This window comes from Cottoperca gobio, chromosome 11 (assembly GCF_900634415.1).
Source record: "Cottoperca gobio chromosome 11, fCotGob3.1, whole genome shotgun sequence".
In the NCBI taxonomy this organism is placed as follows: domain Eukaryota; kingdom Metazoa; phylum Chordata; class Actinopteri; order Perciformes; family Bovichtidae; genus Cottoperca; species Cottoperca gobio.
The window spans coordinates 7080132-7100639 of record NC_041365.1 but is presented as its reverse complement, the minus strand read 5'-3'; the positions used below and the strand labels follow the sequence as shown (position 1 = coordinate 7100639).

At 40.4% G+C, this 20508-nt stretch overlaps 3 protein-coding genes across 3 annotated transcripts in view; all 3 read left to right on the top strand.

Annotated features, from left to right (window-relative positions):
* The window catches only part of LOC115016036 (uncharacterized), a 2498-nt gene extending 1441 nt beyond the window's left edge, over positions 1-1057 (top strand). The window contains 5 exon segments of the mRNA XM_029443703.1: positions 157-264; positions 361-504; positions 630-686; positions 688-710; positions 859-1057. Coding sequence (XP_029299563.1) covers positions 157-264; positions 361-504; positions 630-686; positions 688-710; positions 859-1057 — 531 coding nt within the window.
* Positions 1058-2216: 1159 nt separating this feature from the next.
* Positions 2217-6156, top strand: stmnd1 (stathmin domain containing 1). Its single transcript, XM_029443945.1, has 5 exons — positions 2217-2439; positions 3846-4029; positions 4121-4263; positions 4975-5106; positions 5212-6156. Exons 1-5 carry the CDS (start codon positions 2254-2256, stop codon positions 5650-5652), a joined length of 1086 nt encoding a protein of 361 aa, XP_029299805.1. The 5' UTR covers positions 2217-2253; the 3' UTR covers positions 5653-6156.
* Positions 6157-8315: 2159 nt separating this feature from the next.
* rbm24a (RNA binding motif protein 24a) lies at positions 8316-16576 on the top strand. The gene is given in 5 exon segments (XM_029443962.1): positions 8316-8771; positions 10080-10203; positions 10573-10627; positions 16092-16287; positions 16289-16576. Coding segments are annotated over 5 exon segments (699 nt in total). The 5' UTR covers positions 8316-8603; the 3' UTR covers positions 16445-16576.
* Positions 16577-20508: the final 3932 nt, after the last annotated feature.

The following is a 20508-nucleotide window of genomic DNA, read 5'->3' as shown; positions in this document are numbered from 1 at the left end:
ATTTAAGTAATAAGTAGAGGATCATTTTGCTTTCTGCTATTTTTAACCCTCTTTTTTCTAGTTTTTTTGCCATCATGGACATCAGTCAAATCAACATTTGTCCATTTTTCACTATTAATTGTCTCATAACCTTGCTGATATGTGTGACTATTACAGCTAAAAAATGCCCATGAGCGCCAGCACCGCATCACAGATGATGCCATGAGAAAGAAGTTCAATAAGCTGGCCAGGGTCCAGGATACACTGATCTGGGAGAGGCAGCGGGTCAGTCTACTTAGTCACTCTACCATCCACAGAACATTTGTACTTGGCTTTTTGTAATGTTCACTCAATTCTTCTGTGGCTTTCTGTAATCTCCAGACAAGGGATGAGATTTCTGATCTGACAAAGGACATACAGAAAGTGTCAGTTCAGATCAGTAACTGTACCTCCAAGCTGCATCAGGCCACCCACCGCCTGGACATCCTCCACCAGAGGCCCAGACGTGAGCTCTGCCTGGACCAGGTAAGTGTTGCAGTTAAGATATGATATGGTTGCGGTCAGGAACACAGAAAGCCTTACATGACCTTTTTAATTCTCAGTGGAAATACGATGGCTTTAACCTTCTTTTTCTGTTCCTCCTCCTCCAGCCTCTCTTCAGCGTCAGGCTGGAGAAACATGACCTGGAAATCATGGCAGCTGGACTTTCGCCCCATACTGAAGCGGTCTCAGTAAGTCTGTCCATTCACTAAGGAAACAATTTCACATCTCTAATGAGGCCAAATTGTATCTGTTGCCTGCTAACTCATGTCCTACATGTAGATATTTTGACCATCTTCTTTATAATATCCTATTTTTTATGTTATACCTTATTTGTAGGCAGGACCTTGAGGTCACATGCAGGCGCCTGATCATTCTGGATAACAAACTGGCCAACAATGTTTGTACCATGGAGTTGGAGCAGAAGTGCCAGAACCTGCACCATAGTTTCCTTCCTGCGCTCGACACCACTGTGATCCTCACCAACAAGCCCAGGTTCCACACGGGCCGCTCCAGCGCTCTCTCCTACTTACAGTAGAGCCCGGAAGAGTGCATTAGCGCTCTACTGCTTCCCTCTGGTCTTTTCCATGTGGTGTTGCAAAATGAAATAAAAAACCTCAAAGAATAATTACTTTGGCTCGTCTAGAATCAGTATGTGACTCGCCACTGATTTCAGGTGATATTGTGCTTTTGGTGCATATTCCAAAACATAAGACAGTGGATTTGGTGCAGAAAACCAAATAATCAAAAGGTTTATTTATGAGGAGGATTCAAGAAAGGGTCTTTTGGTTATTTATTTAGGACTGTTTAAATCACATTACATCAAAATAGTTGACACCACATACGGTGTCAGTTTCAGTACCTTTAGACTCAATATATTTAAGTTTGAAGAGTTTCAGGAAATAGCTCAAATTAAAAATGATTAGTTTTTTTACCACCATTCTTGGACCTAAGATGCTTTGACTACGCATCTATGTTGGAAAATTCAAATGTATTAGATTAGATAAGATATGTATTGCCCTTGTCTCCACACAAAACTTATTTATTCACAAAACTGACTTATTTAGTGGTTTATTATCTTATCTTGTTAAAATGAAAACAGGCTAATTTCTTCAATTTCTCTCGACATCGCTCCTCTTGAGCTCTTATCCTATGTTCCATATCATATATTTAATTCACAGTTTTCTAGAATAATAATAATGATAATTGGCCTTACAAGCTGTCAACCAGACCTTCAGCAGATATCTGTCTTCTCGTAACACATTATCTCCTTGCTACCTATGACATACCTAGGTATGACATAAAGTTCAGCGTTTTGATAATAACAATAGGAACATTTCCCCAAAACTGTACAATTTCAGGATGGGATAAAGCTAAAATACGTGGGAATGGTCTAAAGAAAGTGTTGATTTGTTGGTGGCTCAGGGAAGGCTGACTGGTTTTGGGGCCTTGGATTTAGTTTGACCACAGATTAAAATGTAGTATTTCTAAAAACCCTGGATACAGCCCTGGTGGTTGGAAGTGACCTGATTAGAGTCTGGAGGCCACTAGGGTCAGTAACACGTCTGATAAAGTGGATCAGCAGTAGCAGGGGTGTGAAGACTGTGTTTAGTAATGACACCGTGACACACACAGTTTGCTCCTGGGTGTCACCTCTTTAACCGGGTCAGATTTATTGTAGCAACGGACCCTAGCAACGCACCGGGTCCATGGAGACTGTCTGTGTGTGTGTGTATGAAGGAATGCAAGGCTACACGGGTCAATACACAGAGGAAAACACACCGAGGTGTAATTAAACCTGACATTTATGACTTTCAAGGACGTATTTTACGTCTTTGCTTTGAGGTGAATATGGGATGCTGCAGCTCCACGAACACCGCGGTCCGACCGTTGAAACCGGAAGGGGTGAAGGGAGACGAGGTAGGCTCCGTCTCACACTACCCGCCACTTTTAGTTAACTTTTAGTTAACTTTTATTTAGCTAACAGCTAGCCAAAACTGTGGAGAGGAGTTTAATATTGTATTCCGTCTTCAACAGTATCCGATAAATGTATAAAAAAAACAGCTACAGTTCGCATTTGTGGGCAGACATTGAAGTATACTGAAGAGCCGTTACAGGTGTTGCGCTGAAATCTGTGTGCCATTTAATTTTGTGCCCAAACATTGTCATGTCATCTCTTGTCATCTCTTACTACTGAGCAGTGGTGAAATAAATACTCAGAGTATTTTTACACTGTGGTATTGCTACTTTAAGTAAAAACACATGTTACAAGTATTAGCATCAACTATTTCATCTAACAAAAGTAAAAGTAGACCATTGTAGGCCTACCCCCTTTAGCTTAGGCCTAATGTTTGTCATATTATTGGATTATGATTATTGATGTGTAAATCAAGGCTAGTAAATATGGGACTCATTTTAATTTGTTTATGTAGGCTATATTATATCTATTACTTTATATACTGTTGGGTAGTTTGTGGATTTTCGTGGAGATAAATAAAGTGAAATGAATATATGTAATTTATTTATTTTATTAATATACAGTAATATCAATTTATTTGTTGATTATATTTCGTATTATTAATCTGCATCTGGAAAGTAACCAGTAACTTAAATTGTCAAATAAATGAAGTGGAGTAAAAAGTATAATATTTGCCTCTGTGATGTAGTGAAGTAGCAGAAAATGGAAATAGCCTACTCAAGTAAAGTACAAGTACCTCATAAGTGTACTTAAGTACAATTTACAGTACTTGACTAATGTACTTTACACACCACAGCTACTGAGTCACTATTTTGGGTAATAGCTATCAAAATACAGCATGACACAATGTAATGCATGTACGCAAGGGCACAAAATTAGCACCATTTACCAGCCAAATGCTGGTAAAGTATGCACGTGGCTAGTACATTTGCATCAGTCACCAGCCAAAAAAAAACAATGGCAATCTATTGAGTGGCTGGTAAAACTTGAACATTCACTAGCCAATAAGTCGGAGGACAAATGAGTTAATTTTGCACCCTGCTCTTATTGTTTGAGGATTCATAAGGGGTTAAAAACCGTAACATTGACCAGCATACAAGAAAACCATCAGTGAATTTTCCTCTTATTTAAGCTGTAAGATATAAATGAATGGTCTTCATTTACCCATTAAAATTTCTTAAACTGTTCATATAATGCATTAAAAACATAGGACATTAATATGTAATCCATTAATTATCTACATATTTGGGTGAACTTCTGAATTTGCATCTTAGTTGAACATTTTTCATTTATATTCAAAATGTCACTTTAGTGAAACATCAGAAATACTGTGTCTCTGTGCTGTCAGGATGAGACAGGAAGTAAAGTCGATGGTCGTGGAGACTCGGCCGTGTCAAAGGGCACGACAGACAGCGGGGTGGTGATGGAGAACAGAGACATCCCTGTGTTACCTGGAGCGGTGCCCAGAAGACTCCCTCCTCTGGCATCTGAGTGTGTCACAGAAAGCGATGCGGACAGAATGACACAAAACGGTGAGTGAGCTGAATAAAGCAGACCATGTTACGCCGTAGAGAAAATCCAGTGCACACAACCTAAAGTGTTTGTATTTGGTCTGTCTTCCAGGCTTGCTGCAGCAGGAGAGCACACTGCAGGAGCGCCCAAAGTCCAGTGAGATCCTGAAGGAGCTGCTGAACCAAGGCATCATACCAGTGGGAGCACAGAGCAGAGAGAGGGGCAGCGGGGCTGGAGAGGCCTACAGCATCATGGTGGGTACCTGCTACGAACACTATTTTCAGCAAAAGGTTATTAAAAGTACTTAAAGGTCTTTGTGCAGTACAATGTTCAGGATGTCAGGGTTTTATTGTTATATATGATATTTTTAGGATTAATATCACTACTGCATTAATATTTAGGTTGCATTTTACTGCTGCAGATTGTTAAGGCTGTGGTCATTTTAACTCCTTTATATACTCTTGGGTAGTTTAATCTACAGCAATGCATCATTTTCTGTAAGATCAACATATGTTTGTAGCGTTGCTGTCCTGTGAGAATCACATATCTCTAAAAAGTCATGAGCTTTTCCAAGAGGCTTTTTTTTATTGTTATTTTACAAAATAGCAGACCCCCTCTAGCCTGGCCACCCTATTGAACACCACACACAGGGACCCAGAAGTCTATTCATTAAGGGTTGTATCAAAAAACAGAAGCCCATAATATGTTGTATCAGGGTCCTTTACTAGCATTAGTTACACCTGTGCTTATCCTGCTAAGACATGCCAAAATGTCAGCAACACACATACACACCTAAAAAACACATTAGAAAGTGCATATTCGTACAGGATGTGATCTTGATTTGTGTTGCCAAATTATCTTTCACAGGTAGGTGAGGTCAGTCAGTTTCAGTTTCTCTCTCTCTGTGTTTGTGTGTGTGCTTGTGTGTGTGTGCTTGTGCGTGTGCGTGTATGTGTGTGTATCAGCTGGATCACAGGGAGGTGGTCAGGCGAAGGCCGCCTGCCAGACTGGAGTCTCTGAAGGCCAAGAAGGTCCAAAATCTACCCAGCAAAGAAGAGATTGAGGAGAAGATAAGACTTGCTGAGGAGAGACGCAAGGTACAGTGTGTGTGTACCTGGACATTTCAGCTCTTTATCTCATAGTTTATCTTATTGTTTTGTCTCACACACAGTCTTCTGCTCCCTCCTCTCTCTCTCTCTCAGTTAAGGGAAGACGAGCTCAAGAGGCGTTTGAGGACCAAGTCAGCCCGTGTTCGGGGCCCCGCTCCCACCTCTAGCACAGAGGAGGACGAGGACGCAGCTCTCACCACTGTGGAGCCGCTACAGTCACCTCTCACCCCGGAACCCCTCGATCCACTGCCTCACAGCCAGATCAAACGCGAGGCGGCTGAGGGCGGAGAGTGGGTGAGAGAGGCCGCAGATGACGGCAGAGAAGAAATAGGTAGCGCAGACAAGAGAGAAGGGAGGACAGAGAAGAGAGGAGAGAGGGGAGATAACAGAGGGTCCGGTGGTGACGGGGAAGAGGAGGAGTTGACCCAGGTGGAGGAGCTCAGAAAGGATCAGCTTCTCCTCACAGCCTCTGGGGAGCTGGAGAGCGACTCTAGCTTTCAACATGCAGAGGACAAAGAGGAGATATTTTATTAATCGCAAAAATGAGCCAAGAATCAGCACTAAGAGAGATAAAAGATAGAGGAGAGGGAGCCAAAAATAATTCCTTTTGAAACTTGTAAAAAGAAAGATGCATGGGGTATATATTGTTATATCGTAAGAAGAAATTAAGATGTAATAAGCTGTGATTGGCCCTATATTGTAGCTTAGTAATAAGCACAAATGAATATAAGGGTTTTCTTTCTAAAGAAATAAAATGTACCTCAATGAAGGCTTTGATAAATATGACCAAGACTTCTTGCCAACATACAAAATGTATTTAAATGAGATTTTAGTTTTACATTTAATTGTAAAATATGATATTTTTTAGTCTCTTTTTGCACGTGAAGGGTGCACTTGTTCGATTGGACATGAGATGGCGCTGTTTCAGTGAGTTAAAGTTGCCTGAAGTCAGCGTGCAGCTCATCTATATGATAAGTTAGGAGGAGGTTTTGGGAACATGTGGAATTGTTATTGATCAATAAAGTCCCCCTTGTGTGTTGTTTATGTATGTGTGAATCGAAATCTTTATGAAATTACCTAATTTACCTGACAATTTTACTTTCAGATTATATTTTTTCTCACAGGTTGAGGGGTGTTGAGTACAATTCAATTTAAAACGGGGGAAATTTGCAAAGGCACGGAGAGTCATACAGTAACAAGATGGGAACAATAAAATACGTAAAAATGCAAGGATAAACTGTACACGTTCTGATAATAATGAGAATGTTTAGATAATATTAAATATAATTAAAGTATAGTGCAGTATTAGTACATGGGTAGTTCTATACATCCTTGGTGTGACTGAGTTGTAGGTATTCAGCTGTTCCAGTGACCTTTGACCTTTAACTCTGCCTGACAGGTGTTTGCTGCAGCCAAAAGGATAACAAAGTACAAAGTTACAGTTTCAGCTCTCCAGCACTGCAGCCTTTGTCTTGGTTTAAAAACATACATCATTGTGATGTGGAGTTGTTGAGTACTTCTGAAGATTATCGGAAATTATGTATAACTGAAGCTTTCAATGGGCCCACAGCCTGTCATTGTAAAGGTATAGGAGGATTCCGACTAGTCAGCATGCTGCACATGAACAGAAAACAACAATTGGACGCAACCTGACCGGATCCCCATTGTTGAGCCTGGGAAACTCGATACTGGTCCCCCTTTTTTTCACGACTCCACTCAGACTTTAAAGCGCGTGTGGCTGCATGAATAAACTAGTGAGAGAACAGAGACACTGCAGAAAGAAGCTCTATCAAGTTGCGTTTCATTGTGATGTGCAGTGGCTGTCCTGCGATGGCCACTCAGATAGATGTGACAGTCGTACTTTATTTCTTTAGGAATAAAGGTTATAGATTGTATTGTAAGTCTACAAATGGTAATAATTAAAACACTTATCTACAGACAACGTAAAAACAAATACTAAATTACTCATCAGTGTCTATACCTGACATTATTAATTGGTTTGAGTCATGTGAGCTTTTTTTTATTGGCAGTACAACATTGGACAACACACATGTTTTTTTCTCACAACAAATACTATGACACATATTGATGTTTACAAATGTGTCAACTCACCGTGTTACATGTTACGAGAGGATATAAGTGGGCCAGGAGCAGCGAGCTCACATAAGCGGAGCCGCCATTAATGATTAACAAACAGCCGGCTTCCCTCTCACATTACTGGGACTGAATTATCCAATGATCCATCCAGCAGCCAACCCAGCGCAGAGGAGGCCAAGCTTCACAAGTTATATTAATAATTGATGTTCAGAGACTCTTGAATTGATCTCTGACTTGATCCTTTCCCATTATAATAGATGTGCGCAATACTATGACGCATTTGTCACTTTTGATGAAGTTGTCACCTGATTTAAGTGTTAAAATGTGTTCACCATGTTTTTTTGATGATAAGGGTGGATTCATCAAAACGTTTGCATGTCAATGACCCCAAAAGAGAAAGCTCATTTTCCTAAATTGTCATATATAACTTTTCAAACCTGTTGCAGGTTCATTAGGCCCATTAATTTATGCCCTCATAGTGAAGGAACCATTAAAGACAGCAAACAATTTCAGTAAAATCAATAAGTTTTACTACACAGGCACAACCTATGCATTAAGTCTGCATGGGCACAGAAGCTTGCCAAAACTCACTCAACCCCCACAAGTGGACTTACTGTTTTCTAGCGGAGCCTCAAATCTGCACCTGTCTGTCTGCTCACTGCTGCTGTGATGTGTCCAGTGCCTTACCGGCTGTTTTTGCAGGACACATAATCCATGCAAGCCTATAGAGAGACAGGATGGACTCTTTTCAGGAAGAAGTCCAAGCAGTATACGTTTTATTTCACCAGAAAGACAAAAAAAAACAAGACAAAACAACAGATATTTCTTTATAATGCAGCGAAAATCCCACAAACATTCACTCTTTCAAATACTGAATTTCCTTAAAGCCTCTGCTCCTCTTAATCCCCAACATATCGTCAGTGGAATCAGGTTTTGTTTGCTCCTGATGGTTTATTAAACGTGATTCTAGCAGAGTATCTTTTCTTCTGTGAAGGAGCTCCAGTGTTTCACGCTGTGCAGGTTTCCCAGCTGTTTGTGCGCTCTAGTGGGCGGGCAGAGATGGACAGAGAGCTGGGTGGAGTTAGGAGCAGCGCTTTCAGGAATGGGTCCCAAACCTATTTAGTTAGACAGCAGAGTTACCAAGAAGAGCTGGAAACACCTGATGGTCTCTGTGGGACAATCCGCTCCATATAGCTCTCCTCTTAATTGTCGGAAGATAAATCTACCTCCAGGCTTCATATTTGTCGAATTTTTGTTGTATTTTCTCTTCTGAAAAAGGTTACAGAGCCAGCTGATCTCTCTTTTTCTCTCTCTTAATCCAAACTGATAAGGAGACATTGCACTATTCTTTTTTTTATTGTTCATATTTATTGTATTTTGCACTAACGATGCACACCACGCAAAAGGACACGACCTATACGAAGATTTTTGTCGGGGGTCTTCCCTACCACACCACGGATTCAAGTCTCAGGAAATATTTTGAGGTGTTTGGTGAGATTGAAGAAGCGGTGGTCATTACCGACCGGCAGACCGGCAAGTCTAGGGGTTATGGATTCGTAAGTATCACATTAATTAATAACACGTCTATCACTTTTACACAGAATTTAACTTTAAAACTTTTACGCATGTGGGAAAAAGTCCTGCCATGACTCGTCTCTGGTAAAGTATGCGGCTGTTGCTGTCTGTCACAACACCATGACTAACATTAACTTATCTGCAGTCATGGGGTGTTTATGCTTTGATAAGAGTGCCTTGCTTAAACTCGTCATTGGTTTCTGTTGCAATCTTGCACCAACCGACTTGTTGCGCTTTGGTATGCGCCCTGGCGCGTTATTAGAGTGAGCTGCCCTCACACTGACAGCTCTGGTGGGCTGAGGAAAAACCTCATGATGATGTTTTGATATTACAGAGCAGTTTTCTGATGTTATTACACTGTTTCATCATCTCAAAGCTGTTTACAACTGAAATACTTTACTCCCACCAAAAGCTGACGGACAATACTAATTTCAGACGCAGTTGTCGAGACATGGCAGCTCAGCGTGTTTCAAAATATCAGTTTTTTAGTGAATACATGTATACGTTCATGTTTAACAGATGCTTAAATATATGTAACAAGGCTGCCACATTATTTTACCTCTTCAGGGACTATTTGATCATTAGTTTGAAGTCATTTATTTGGCTCATATTCCTAGTAGAGGATGGACAAAGTTGCATAGTCATCCTTGATATGAACAAGTTTCTGTATTTGTATGAAGAAACTAACATTTCTCTGTGAAACTGAGATGTATTTATTCCAACTTTTACTTAAATCCTCTCTTTATTGTTGGAGCATCACCGTATTCATGCATTATTCATCCTATTTTTCTTTATTTTGTCCTGGCAAATGCTTCAGTTGTTAAAAGAGAATTATTAATAGCAATAGTGTTTAGTGTTTGACAATAATAATTAAAAAAAAGATAAAAGTATTTAAGATCCACAACAGACAATCCAGATGCCAGCTAGTGAAGAAATAAAGTCTTTAATAGGAGCGATAAGGGAGCCATGTTCAGTCATCCCATTCACTGCTGATAGTTTCCACACATCCACCTGACGGTGATGGATGTGTGTGTGCTGCCAAATACTTGCTGCTGCTAATGATGACCAGAGATGCACACCGAAAAATGACTAACACACAAACACATCTGTATACAAAATCATGTTTTCCCTCTTTCTTACAAACATGCACTCTCCGATCAATTTATAATGCTTTAGTCTTTATACATAACTATATATATTGCCAACAGGCAGGAAAATAAAACAAGTTACACACCAATTTCAATTCTCCACATCTTTGTAATGATTTGGGTTTTTGACTGCTCTGTCAGGTGACGATGGCGGACCGCTCGGCTGCAGACCGAGCCTGCAAGGACCCCAACCCAATCATTGACGGCAGGAAGGCCAACGTCAACCTGGCCTACCTGGGGGCCAAGCCTCGGGTGATGCAGCAAGGTAAAGACATCAAATGGGGATCAATAAATAAAACATCCTGAGCAAGCCACAGAGATGTGTTGGTTTTCTTTTAAAATGTGCAGTCAAACATGTGCAGATGCGATTGTTTAAAGAGCAGATTTTCCTGATTAATAAACCAGACAGCATGTTTAATCCTCATATCAAGTGTCTTTGTTCACTCAGTGTTTGTTTGGGATCACTAGTTGGTTTTATTGGCAAACCAGCAAACAGGAAAATCAAGTCGCTCCTTCTTGAGTTTCTCCTGAGGATTTGTTTGTTTGCTTAGGTTTAACATGTTTTTAGCCTATCAGTGAAGAAATAAATGCTGTCATCTTCACTTTTTAAATTATTTTTCCCTCTGTTTTGCAGGTTTCACCTTTGGTGTTCCCCAAATTCACCCTGCGTTCATCCAAAGGCCTTATGGGTAAGTACTGATGAGTACATGTATTTCAGAGGGATGTACACATTGCTTATGTAGATACTAAATTATTCAAACATGTTTTAATTTGATATTTTCTCAGTTTAATGTGTGATAATTGATACTATCAGTCTGTTTTTTTAATCCTTGTATCTTTTTTCTCCCCAAATATAATTGATGGCTGATATTTAAACAATAGGTTGAACCTTTGTCACTGACCACCAAACAGCCAGTCAAACTGCTTTTTCTAGGTTAGCCTGTTTGTGTGAGCGTGTGTGTGTGTGTGTGTGTGTGTGCGCGTGTGTGTGTGTGTGTGTGTGTGTGTGTGTGTGTGTGTGTGTGTGTGTGTGTGTGCGTGTGTGTGTGTGTGTGTGTGCTGACTGGACAATGATGGAAACTTCCAGCCTGACTCAATGTTATCTATCTTTCTCTGGTCCGACAGGCTCGCTCTCAGTTAAGCTAACTGTGCTGGTTTGTGGAATAGTTCTGCGAACATAATCACAGTTCAGAGAAAGGAATTACCTGTAGACTCAAACACACACAAACAAGCTCTCAAAATGGTGATTATAGATGCATGTATGTGGGTTTTGACCTGTTTTTTATTTTTATTTTATTTGAATAGAACTTAGAGCTTTGTGTGCGGTTATGAAGTGGTGTTGTTAGCTAAACCGTGTGCTTTCTTACTTTAATGAAAAAAAAAAAAAAGAAGCTGGATTGATTGAATTTTTGGGGTGCTCTTTTTCCTTTTTTTGTGGAAGCGTGTTAACTTTGCCAGGAAGGAGCAAAGCTTTTTTATTTTGTTTATTTTATTGCTTTTAGCTTGTGGTTGACCTGTGTTGTTTAACAGGATGTTTCATGTGTTTTCTAGCTGTCTTGTTGGAGTGAGTGATGAATTTTCTGTGTGATTTTTTCCCCTATTACCTCCCTGCTCCCATTCCTCACATCAATCCCCCAACATAACTAAACATATCACTGCTTGTGTGTGGTTAAAGCATCCTTCTGGTGTTACTCACATTAACACAATGTAGCAGCAGCAACAAATTCCCCTCCTGTCTCTCTCTATTACTGCTGATCCACTCTGTCATTCATTACAACTCTCTTGTCTTCCCTCCTGTCTCTGTATCTCTTTGTCTCTGCTATTCTCTAAACCACATATGCGAGACTTGTGGTCACGTGGCACCATTTGCCATCAGAAATGTGGAAGTCTCATGAATGAAAATTATTATGTGAGCTCAGTCATAGTCAGAGCAATATGTGTATTTATGTGTGTACATGTCTGGTTGCATCGGAGTATGTGCTCTTATTGTGTTTGTATGAGTGCGTGTGGCTTTGTCCGTTCACATAGTCCCAAAGTCACCAGTGTGACACAAACAAATGTCTGGATGTCTTTCTCTCTCTCCCTCTCTCTCTCTCTCTCTCTCTCTCTCTCTCTCATTCTCTCTCTCTCTCTCTCTCTCTCTCTCTCTCTCTCTCTCTCTCTCTCTCTCTCTCTCATTCTCTCCTAGCGAGCTTTCGTCACATGGGCTCGTGGTGTTAAGGAAAACAAGCGCTCCCATTGTGCCACACAAAGCCCTGAATGCTGATGCTGCAGTCGCATGAAGCTCTGTGTGTGTTGGGAGGGGGGTCTATCATTTAAGAGCAGTGCAGGGGCCACTTAAACAGGGCTAGAGTGGGTGTTTGAGGGGCCACATTAACGTATAGCCTTTCCATGTTCACATACAGTACAAATCAGCCAAATGCAAAGGCAGATAATTATATGTCTAAAAGACTTTAACTGTAAGAAGATATGACGCAAAAAGCTAATCGCCCTCTCATATTCTCAAACTGCAGAAACATTTTAAAAACAGAGTTTCAAACTTTTTGCCGTGGTTTTTAATGTAAAACTTGTTCTGCCTTTATAAAACTGTCTCGCTGTACTCAAGTCTGATCCAAGTAGCTTTCTGTGTGGATTATGACTCAAGTCTGGCTGTACTTTAAGTGAAACTAGACACCAGGTCCATCTGTGTCTCAGTCATAATATCAAAAGTCTAATGAGCAAATCTGATGAAGCAGGACAGGTGTGTGTACTGCCAACCTCTCAGACTTTCATGGTGCACAATCACACACATTAGATCCTCTCGCCTCAGCGTGCGTTTGTACGTTTGTCTGTCTCCCTCAGCAGACGGCATGCACGATGACAGAGAACCTTTATTTAGCCTTGAACTTTAATGACTGCTGGGTTGCATGAACATGGCATTCCAGTAAAGACACACACACACACACACACACACACACACACACACACACACACACTGAGCAAGTCGTCACACTATAGCAACCATCATAGTTTCACAAAACAGCTGTACACTTAATGTATTCTTGATTTCCTTATTTTATGAGGGGGGTACATTGGATGGGTCAGCCAGAGCTTTGCTTCCCATGTCCAGAACCTCTGCTTATGCTGTGTGTGTGTGTGTGTGTGTGTGTGTGTGTGTGTGTGTGTGTGTGTGTGTGTGTGTGTGTGTGTGCTTGTATATGTGTGTTAGTCTACCCGACCACCCCATAGATACAGTAGTAGTAGTAGGGAATCCGAGAGTGCAAAGGTACAGTCCAAAATTTTTTAAATGTTAAAATAGTTCTGAAAGTTTGGGGGAATGTTAGACGTTACTTGTCCCAAAAGAAAGTTATATAAAAAGTATAATAATCGATGCAGCAGAACCGGCAATATCATCTTTTTTATTCAACACGTTCTTCTTTCTTTTGCATTACCCACAATGCAATTTGTAATAGTGGCTAATGTAGCCTCGAGCCTCAACCCCAAGGAATGGTTTTGATCTTATTTGGTATTTTTAATCAGTACCATACAGCTATTATAAAAATATTCACTAGGGCTTCCCCCTCTCAGTTGATTAGTCGACTAATTGGTAGTTTTGGTCTTATGTGACTAAGATTTCGTTAGTTCATTAGCATTTTTTTCAAACCTTTCTCCTGCTGAATGACTAATTTCCAAGAAACTTATGAGCACATCTCTGGTAAACACAATATCTAAAGTCATGGTTTTGCATGATTCTTAGTGGATAACCTTAGTTTTACAGATCTGTTGATTAAATCAACTAATTAATTGCGTGCGAGTGTTAGTCGACTAAGAATTTCCTTAGTTGAAAACAGCCCTAAGATTCATTCATTGTTATCAAGCTAGATAAAATTAGCTCGCTGCACATTATTCCTCCCATCGCCACTTAAATATTGTCTGTACAGCACAGGCACTTTTATTACTCACTAATTTAATTAGTAGTTAGTGAAACAAAATGCTTAAAAAATGAATGCATCTGCAAGCACAGCATGAAATAAATACCAGAACCTGAAGTCACTATTTGGCACTTTAGACCTTATCAATAAACCTCACAGTCCGTTGTGGGATGACCACAATTACTTTGATTAGGGAACAAAGTTTAACAGGTAAGTGTTTAAATAAATTAAGGTACAATGTTCTCATATTGTTGGTGTCGTGTGAGAAAATCCAGACAGTGTCATGTGATAGTGTTTGTGTAACCATGAGAGTTGCTGTTGCAATGTGTATTGGTGTTTGACCAATCAGGCTAATATTAGCCTTTTATTGCATATTGGATAATGGCCCTTCAGACAGTGTGTCATCCACCTCCAGTGTGAGGAGTTTCCTTCCTGTCTGCTGGTGGTGAATTCTCCAGTGAGATCACTTTAGATTTCTGATAATAGACAGGAAATGTCTCTTTCTGTGTGAGGGAGTTAGGTTCGGGGTTAGATGGCGTCCTGAGTCAAAAATCATCCCGGAAACCTGCCGAGTTTCATTAGTGCAGGTTTCAAAGGAAAGTTTTAGTGTCACATGATGGAGAAAACACAAAATATTTTCAATGTAGCTATTTTGTGACTGGCCTTCAAAAACAGTTCTAACCTGTGTATGTGTTTAACGTTGACCTTTGGCCTTTACTGACAGCCACACCAAATCTCGACATACCCGCTTACTCAGTTTATTCCCTCCCTTTTCTTTTTTGTGTATTTTCATGATTGTGCCTTGTGCCTTGTTGTCATTGTTTCTGTAATCGGTCTAGTCGAGGTGTACTATTTTTACATATTTCTTCCTCTCTGACGCCTTGCTGTTGTTTTGTTTTTCCTGTTTTTCTCCTGGCGCACTGTTTTCGGTTGAGATGTGGATTGGATTGGATAATGGAGTGCTCACAATAGGGTTGCCACGATAGATCCTGCCTTTCAACCTTTAACATTTTCTGCACCTCTTTGCTCTCTTTTCCGATCCAGACTCAAAAAAAGTGACCACCTGATGTTCATTTACGCAGACTCGACTGATTATATTTGGTTTCCTTCATTTTCTCTCAACAGATTTTTGAGCCACCTTCCTTTAAACTCACCTACCGTGACATAGTTGTTGGAGCTTTGCGCAACAAATATCAAATTTGTTTCTGTCAAGCCTGATGCTTCTCATTTCACAAATTAATGTGAGATTGAATTTGACTCTACTTTGATCTATAAAGTGAAAGGGGGGAGGGCTGTTTTTCAGGTCACCACAGACTGAAATCAACAGTTTTCTTCTTCTTGCTTCCACCTACAGTCAAACGTTGACACTTCTCTGAACCATTAGTGTAAATTGCCAAAGCTCCACTCACGCTGGCTGTCTGACTGAGTTTCCAGACCTTATAGAGTATGGGGGGTGGGATAAGGCTATGTCATGGAGGGCAGAATGTGCTCATTGTTCATAATTGTTTATTTAATCGAAACATCCCTCTGGGTGTGGAGCCTAGTCCCGGCTCCCCCTGCTGCCTCCCCGGCTCTTTGTCCCAACACAGAGGGGAAATGGCCAGCAGCGTCCTTTTTTGAAAACTGTCCAGCTGTCAAAGTGGCAGTGACATTTTCACAATGCTTCCCTGGACTCATCTCCTCTGTCCGCACCCCTGCCCCCGGCACTGTAAGCCTCCCCTCCCAGGCAGGGGGACGGCCCCAGAGCCAAATCCACATGTGACGGACAAACGAGCTGCAGGTTATAGATCCCAAACTTTTTTCTTTCTTCTTCTTTTTTTCATCTCACATCCCTCTGCCTCTCTGTAACTCTGCCCCCACAACCACACACTCAAAACTGACCAAAACAGGAAATATGAAATCTGTTCCAATGTTGTAAAGACCATAACATCATCACTTCCTCCAAATGTAATCATACACATGTGATTTTTCAGTAGATTTGAGTGACCCACACCTCTGGGTGTTCAAAGTCTCATCACCTAGCAGTCTTCTTTTCACAGAGAGATTTCTATTTTGGCAACCCTATATTGTTCTAATCCATACTAGCAGGCATTTCCTTGGTGTTCTTGACTGGTGGATTGGACTGGGGCTGGGTGGGCGGGCGCTTGGCCGCAGTGTGATGGAGTTGGGTTTGGGTTTTAGGGTGGGTGCTATTACTTTGGGTGGCTCAAACTAACCTGTCATATGTGTGTTTGTTTCACAGCATCCCGGCCCACTATGTGTACCCTCAGGCATTCGTTCAGCCTAGTATGGTCATCCCTCATGTGCAACCTGCCGCTACTGCGCCCGCCACTGCTTCCTCCCCCTACATCGACTACACCGGAGCTGCCTACGCGCAGTATTCTGCAGCCGCAGCCAGCGCTGCCGCCGCCGCAGCATATGAGCAGTATCCCTACGCCTGCATCCCCTGCCGCCGCAGGCTACATGGCTGCTGCCGGCTACGGCTACGCAGTCCAGCAGCCTTTAGGCACAGCTGCCCCGGGCTCAGCCGCCGCTGCAGCCGCAGCCTTCGGTCAGTACCAGCCTCAGCAGCTGCAAGCCGACCGCATGCAATAGCAGCCACTGCAACCACTGGACATGCAGAGCGTGGAGGCCCGCCCCCGGCCACAGCTGATTGGTCAGGAGAAGGCTCAGCGAAGGAAAAGGAAGAGGGAGTGGCCTTAAGGGTGGGCGTGTCAGCGACTCAGAGGCAGAGTTGCTTTAAAAAGGTGATGATGATGATGGTGGTGATGGTGGTGGTAGTGATGATGATGGTGAGGTGGGAACTTTTTACAGTAACTTTCCAACTTGCTGTGTGCTTCAACCAAAAAACGAGAAAATGAAAAAAAGTCACAGAACAAATAATGGAAAGTGATTTACTCTTATTGTTGTTGTTATTATTATTATTATTATTATTATTATTATTATTATTATTATTATTATTATTATTATTATTATTATTATTATTATTATTACTATTACTATTATTATTATTATTATTATTATTATTATTATTATTATTATTATTATTACTATTATCATTGTAGTATAGTACTTATTTCTAGAAGAAAAGCAGGAACTAATCCCTGTGGTTGGTATAGGTGTTAAACTAAGCCTTTAAGTCCTACTGCTGTCTTTAATGTTAGTTTAGGGAACTGTTCTTTTCTTTTTTTCACTCATGGTTTTCCACAAGTGTTTTCGGTTATTTGATGCCCTCATAACATTTATATTTATTATTGTTATTATTACACATTGGGGGATCTTCTTGTTCTTTTTGTCATTTCAAGTGCATTTTTTGGAGTTAATATTTTCTGATAATCAGGGAAATGGAACCGTTTCCAACGTGTTAGCTATTATAATGTGACCTCTGTCAGGAAGTCGAGGAGTCGTAACTCGTCGTGTCACACATCTTTAAAGAACTACCTTTTTATCTTCCTGATGCTGAATGTCCCTTTTTTTTACTCTGTGTCTCGACCTCTTGACCTATGCAAAGCAAACAAATCACCAGGAGACAAAAAAACAAAGAAAAGCAACAAAAAAACTGAAAATGTCATCAACTCTGACTTGATTCTTGGACTAAAGGGGGACTTGGCAAACAAAACAAACGCACTGACAAAAGGAGAGAGGTTGAAAACGGCTTCAGACAATGAGAAACACTAAATCAGTCGCTTTTCCACATGTTTCACTCACATGTACACAGACACATGCATCCAGAGTTGCACACATAGCATTCAAAGACAAAGGCAGCACAGTTGTGTTTCTCTCGGGCTCCGGGATGGAGAGAAAGAAAGAGGAAGAGAAAGAAGGAGAGAGCAGCTGCTGGTGGGGGTGGGCAGAGCCGCTCCAGCGCCACACAGACGGATCACTCTGGAAAGAACGCATCACTTGTGCTCGTTTGTTGAGCTGTCACATTTTAATCCCCGGCCGGGCCCATTTGGGAACCAACTTCACAAACCTCCACCCAACACAGAGCCCCACAGCAGAGCCCCCCCCCCCCTCCTCCACCCCCCCACAGTCATGCAACCCTGCAGCTGTCAGCACTTCCACCTCTGTGCTGCTGTAGTCTGGTGTCAGGTACACACTCACAAACACACACACCACACACTTTCACCAAAGCTACCCGACAACTGGCCTGCCTCATGTCTGTCAAGAACACCAGGTGGGGTGGAGAGGATGAGGACTCTTTGACGTTTTGTGCCTTACATTGTTACTGCTATTTAAGAGGAAAAAAAGAGAAAAAAAAAGAGAAATCTACTATTTAAGATATTTATTTTTGAGTGTTGACTATGTTGATGCTCTGAGAGTAGAGACTTAGTGGCGGTACTGTATTAATAATATTATTATGTACTCATCTCAAGGCATATATAAGTTATTGATTAGTTTTAGTAATAATATTATTATAATTATTATTAACATACTCAACCAAAAATGTCAATGTAGGAGTTATTTAAGAAACTGTTATGTGCACTGTACTTTTATTTTTTATCTTTTTGATTCTTTAGAACATGACATTAAATATTAGCTTAATGCCTTTTGTAGGGAAGGAACTTTATTTAAATGCAGGCCTGTTTGCATGCAGATTGTACTCTGCCTCTTCTGTGTTTGGATGAGAGGAAAAATAATAATACTTTTCACAATAAACAAGCGAAAATGCTGCTTTCTCCACTAGAATGTATAGTCGTCGTCGAGGTTTCAGTAGCTGTGCTTCTTTTGCTTAATATTCATCAGAGGGGCTATTTTACACTGTTGGGAATTTTTATACTTGAACTATTTCTTACAAGGGAAATATGAGAAATAAATGACAAAAAAACTTTTTAAGGAAGCTTTTCATTGTCACTGGATGAAGGCATGTAAAGTGTTTCTATTTAAATGCAAAGGTCCTGTTGATATTAAAACCTTTACTTCAGAATTTCAACACCATTTACTTAAAAATTGGAATAAAATGTTCTATATTTAAAAAGCTTGGTGACATTTCTTTCTATTAAGACTGCATTTGAACTCATGATTCAATGTTATTCAATGATATTTCAATGTGAATGTGATGATCTTTTTACACACATCCTGGAAGTGTTTCATCTTTTCCATATTTTCATATGTAGATTTTCATCCATCTCTACATACACTCATTAATATATTAATATGTTTTCTTTGCCCCTGATAAGTATGAAGGTGTTTAATATTAAACTAAAACTTAATACATTGTGAAATAAATAACAATATAAAGAATTTCTGTAAAATGTGAAAAAAATAGGGAATTGAGGATACTTATTAAAACACAACTCATCATTCTTATTTTCACTTTATTCATTGGATATCATTTTATTTCACTATAGACACTTTTTTCAAAATACCCTTTTTCCCCCAAATGACACTTTTTCTTCACGTAATCTTTTATTTCATATTGTTACTTTTAATAATGACACTTTCTTTCTTGACAGTTGTGTCGTCACCCACTCACTTTCAGCCAATCACACGGCACCTACCTCTTAAAGCTAGACTACAGTTTACAGCGACCACAGAGAGGAACATCTTGCTAACATTAATATTAACATTTCATGTTAATAAACATTCTTGTAGTTTTCTACTGTAGTCCCCGACTAGGTGAGAAGTAAGTTGCCTTTATGAGGAAAATAAGAAAGATGAAATAACTTTTCACTATAATGTGCAGAGTTTTATTAATTATTGTTTTTTTAAATATTATTTAACCCAATTTATAAATGTAATTATTTGATATTGAACACTTTATAGCCTGTGTGTTAGTGTCTTATTTCTCTACCTGTGAGGGGACAAACACATCACACATGCCAGATGCTACTCCGCTCCTCCTCACTGTGAAACCATCCTGAGAAGACATTATTTGAAACACTCTCACGTTACAGTCACACCCACAGTTCATGTGGATACATCTGACACATAATAAAGGATGAACGCAGACCATCAATGATTCATCCTCTAATCAATAAGTCATGTTATTAAGCGTGTGCTGCCGTGTCTCTTCCGTCTTTTACTCAGCTCCAGGGAGTATTTTGGTCCGTGGTGTAACATGAAACTGTAGACGGGGGATCATGACGGCGCATGGACGCAGCAAGGCCTTATGGGTAAAACAAGCTGTTACTTTACTAACCCTAACCCCAAAAAATAGAGCTCCCAGAAAGACATGGTGTAATTCAAACACTGGTAACAGACTGGGGGTGTGTGGGATCAAGTGGTAAGTTCAGGTTATATCATTCAGACCCTTATTATGAGCAGTCAAGTGAGGAAACAAACGTTCACGTCAGCCTCGGAGTTGTAATTCTGAGTCTGAGATATCTGGGATTTCTGGCAGCAATGATATCGCTGACACCGCTGGCCACATGGCTGCAAAGTCTCTAATGCTGGAGGTTGCATATAGACAAAACCGTCACCTAATGTTTGTATCTAGTTGTACTTGTTAATAAAGCACTACAAATACATAGAACAACAAAAATAGCAAATTTAGGGGTTAAGATGCCGACAATCTAATTTCCTCTCTACCGAAGTTGGCGACAAAAGTTAACGCATGTATGTAATTCCTATGATTAGAAGGTCAACCTGGGTTAAAGTCAAAATATATTGGCCTCTGCTGTACCAATTCTGACCCAAATTTTAGAAATCCTTCTTTC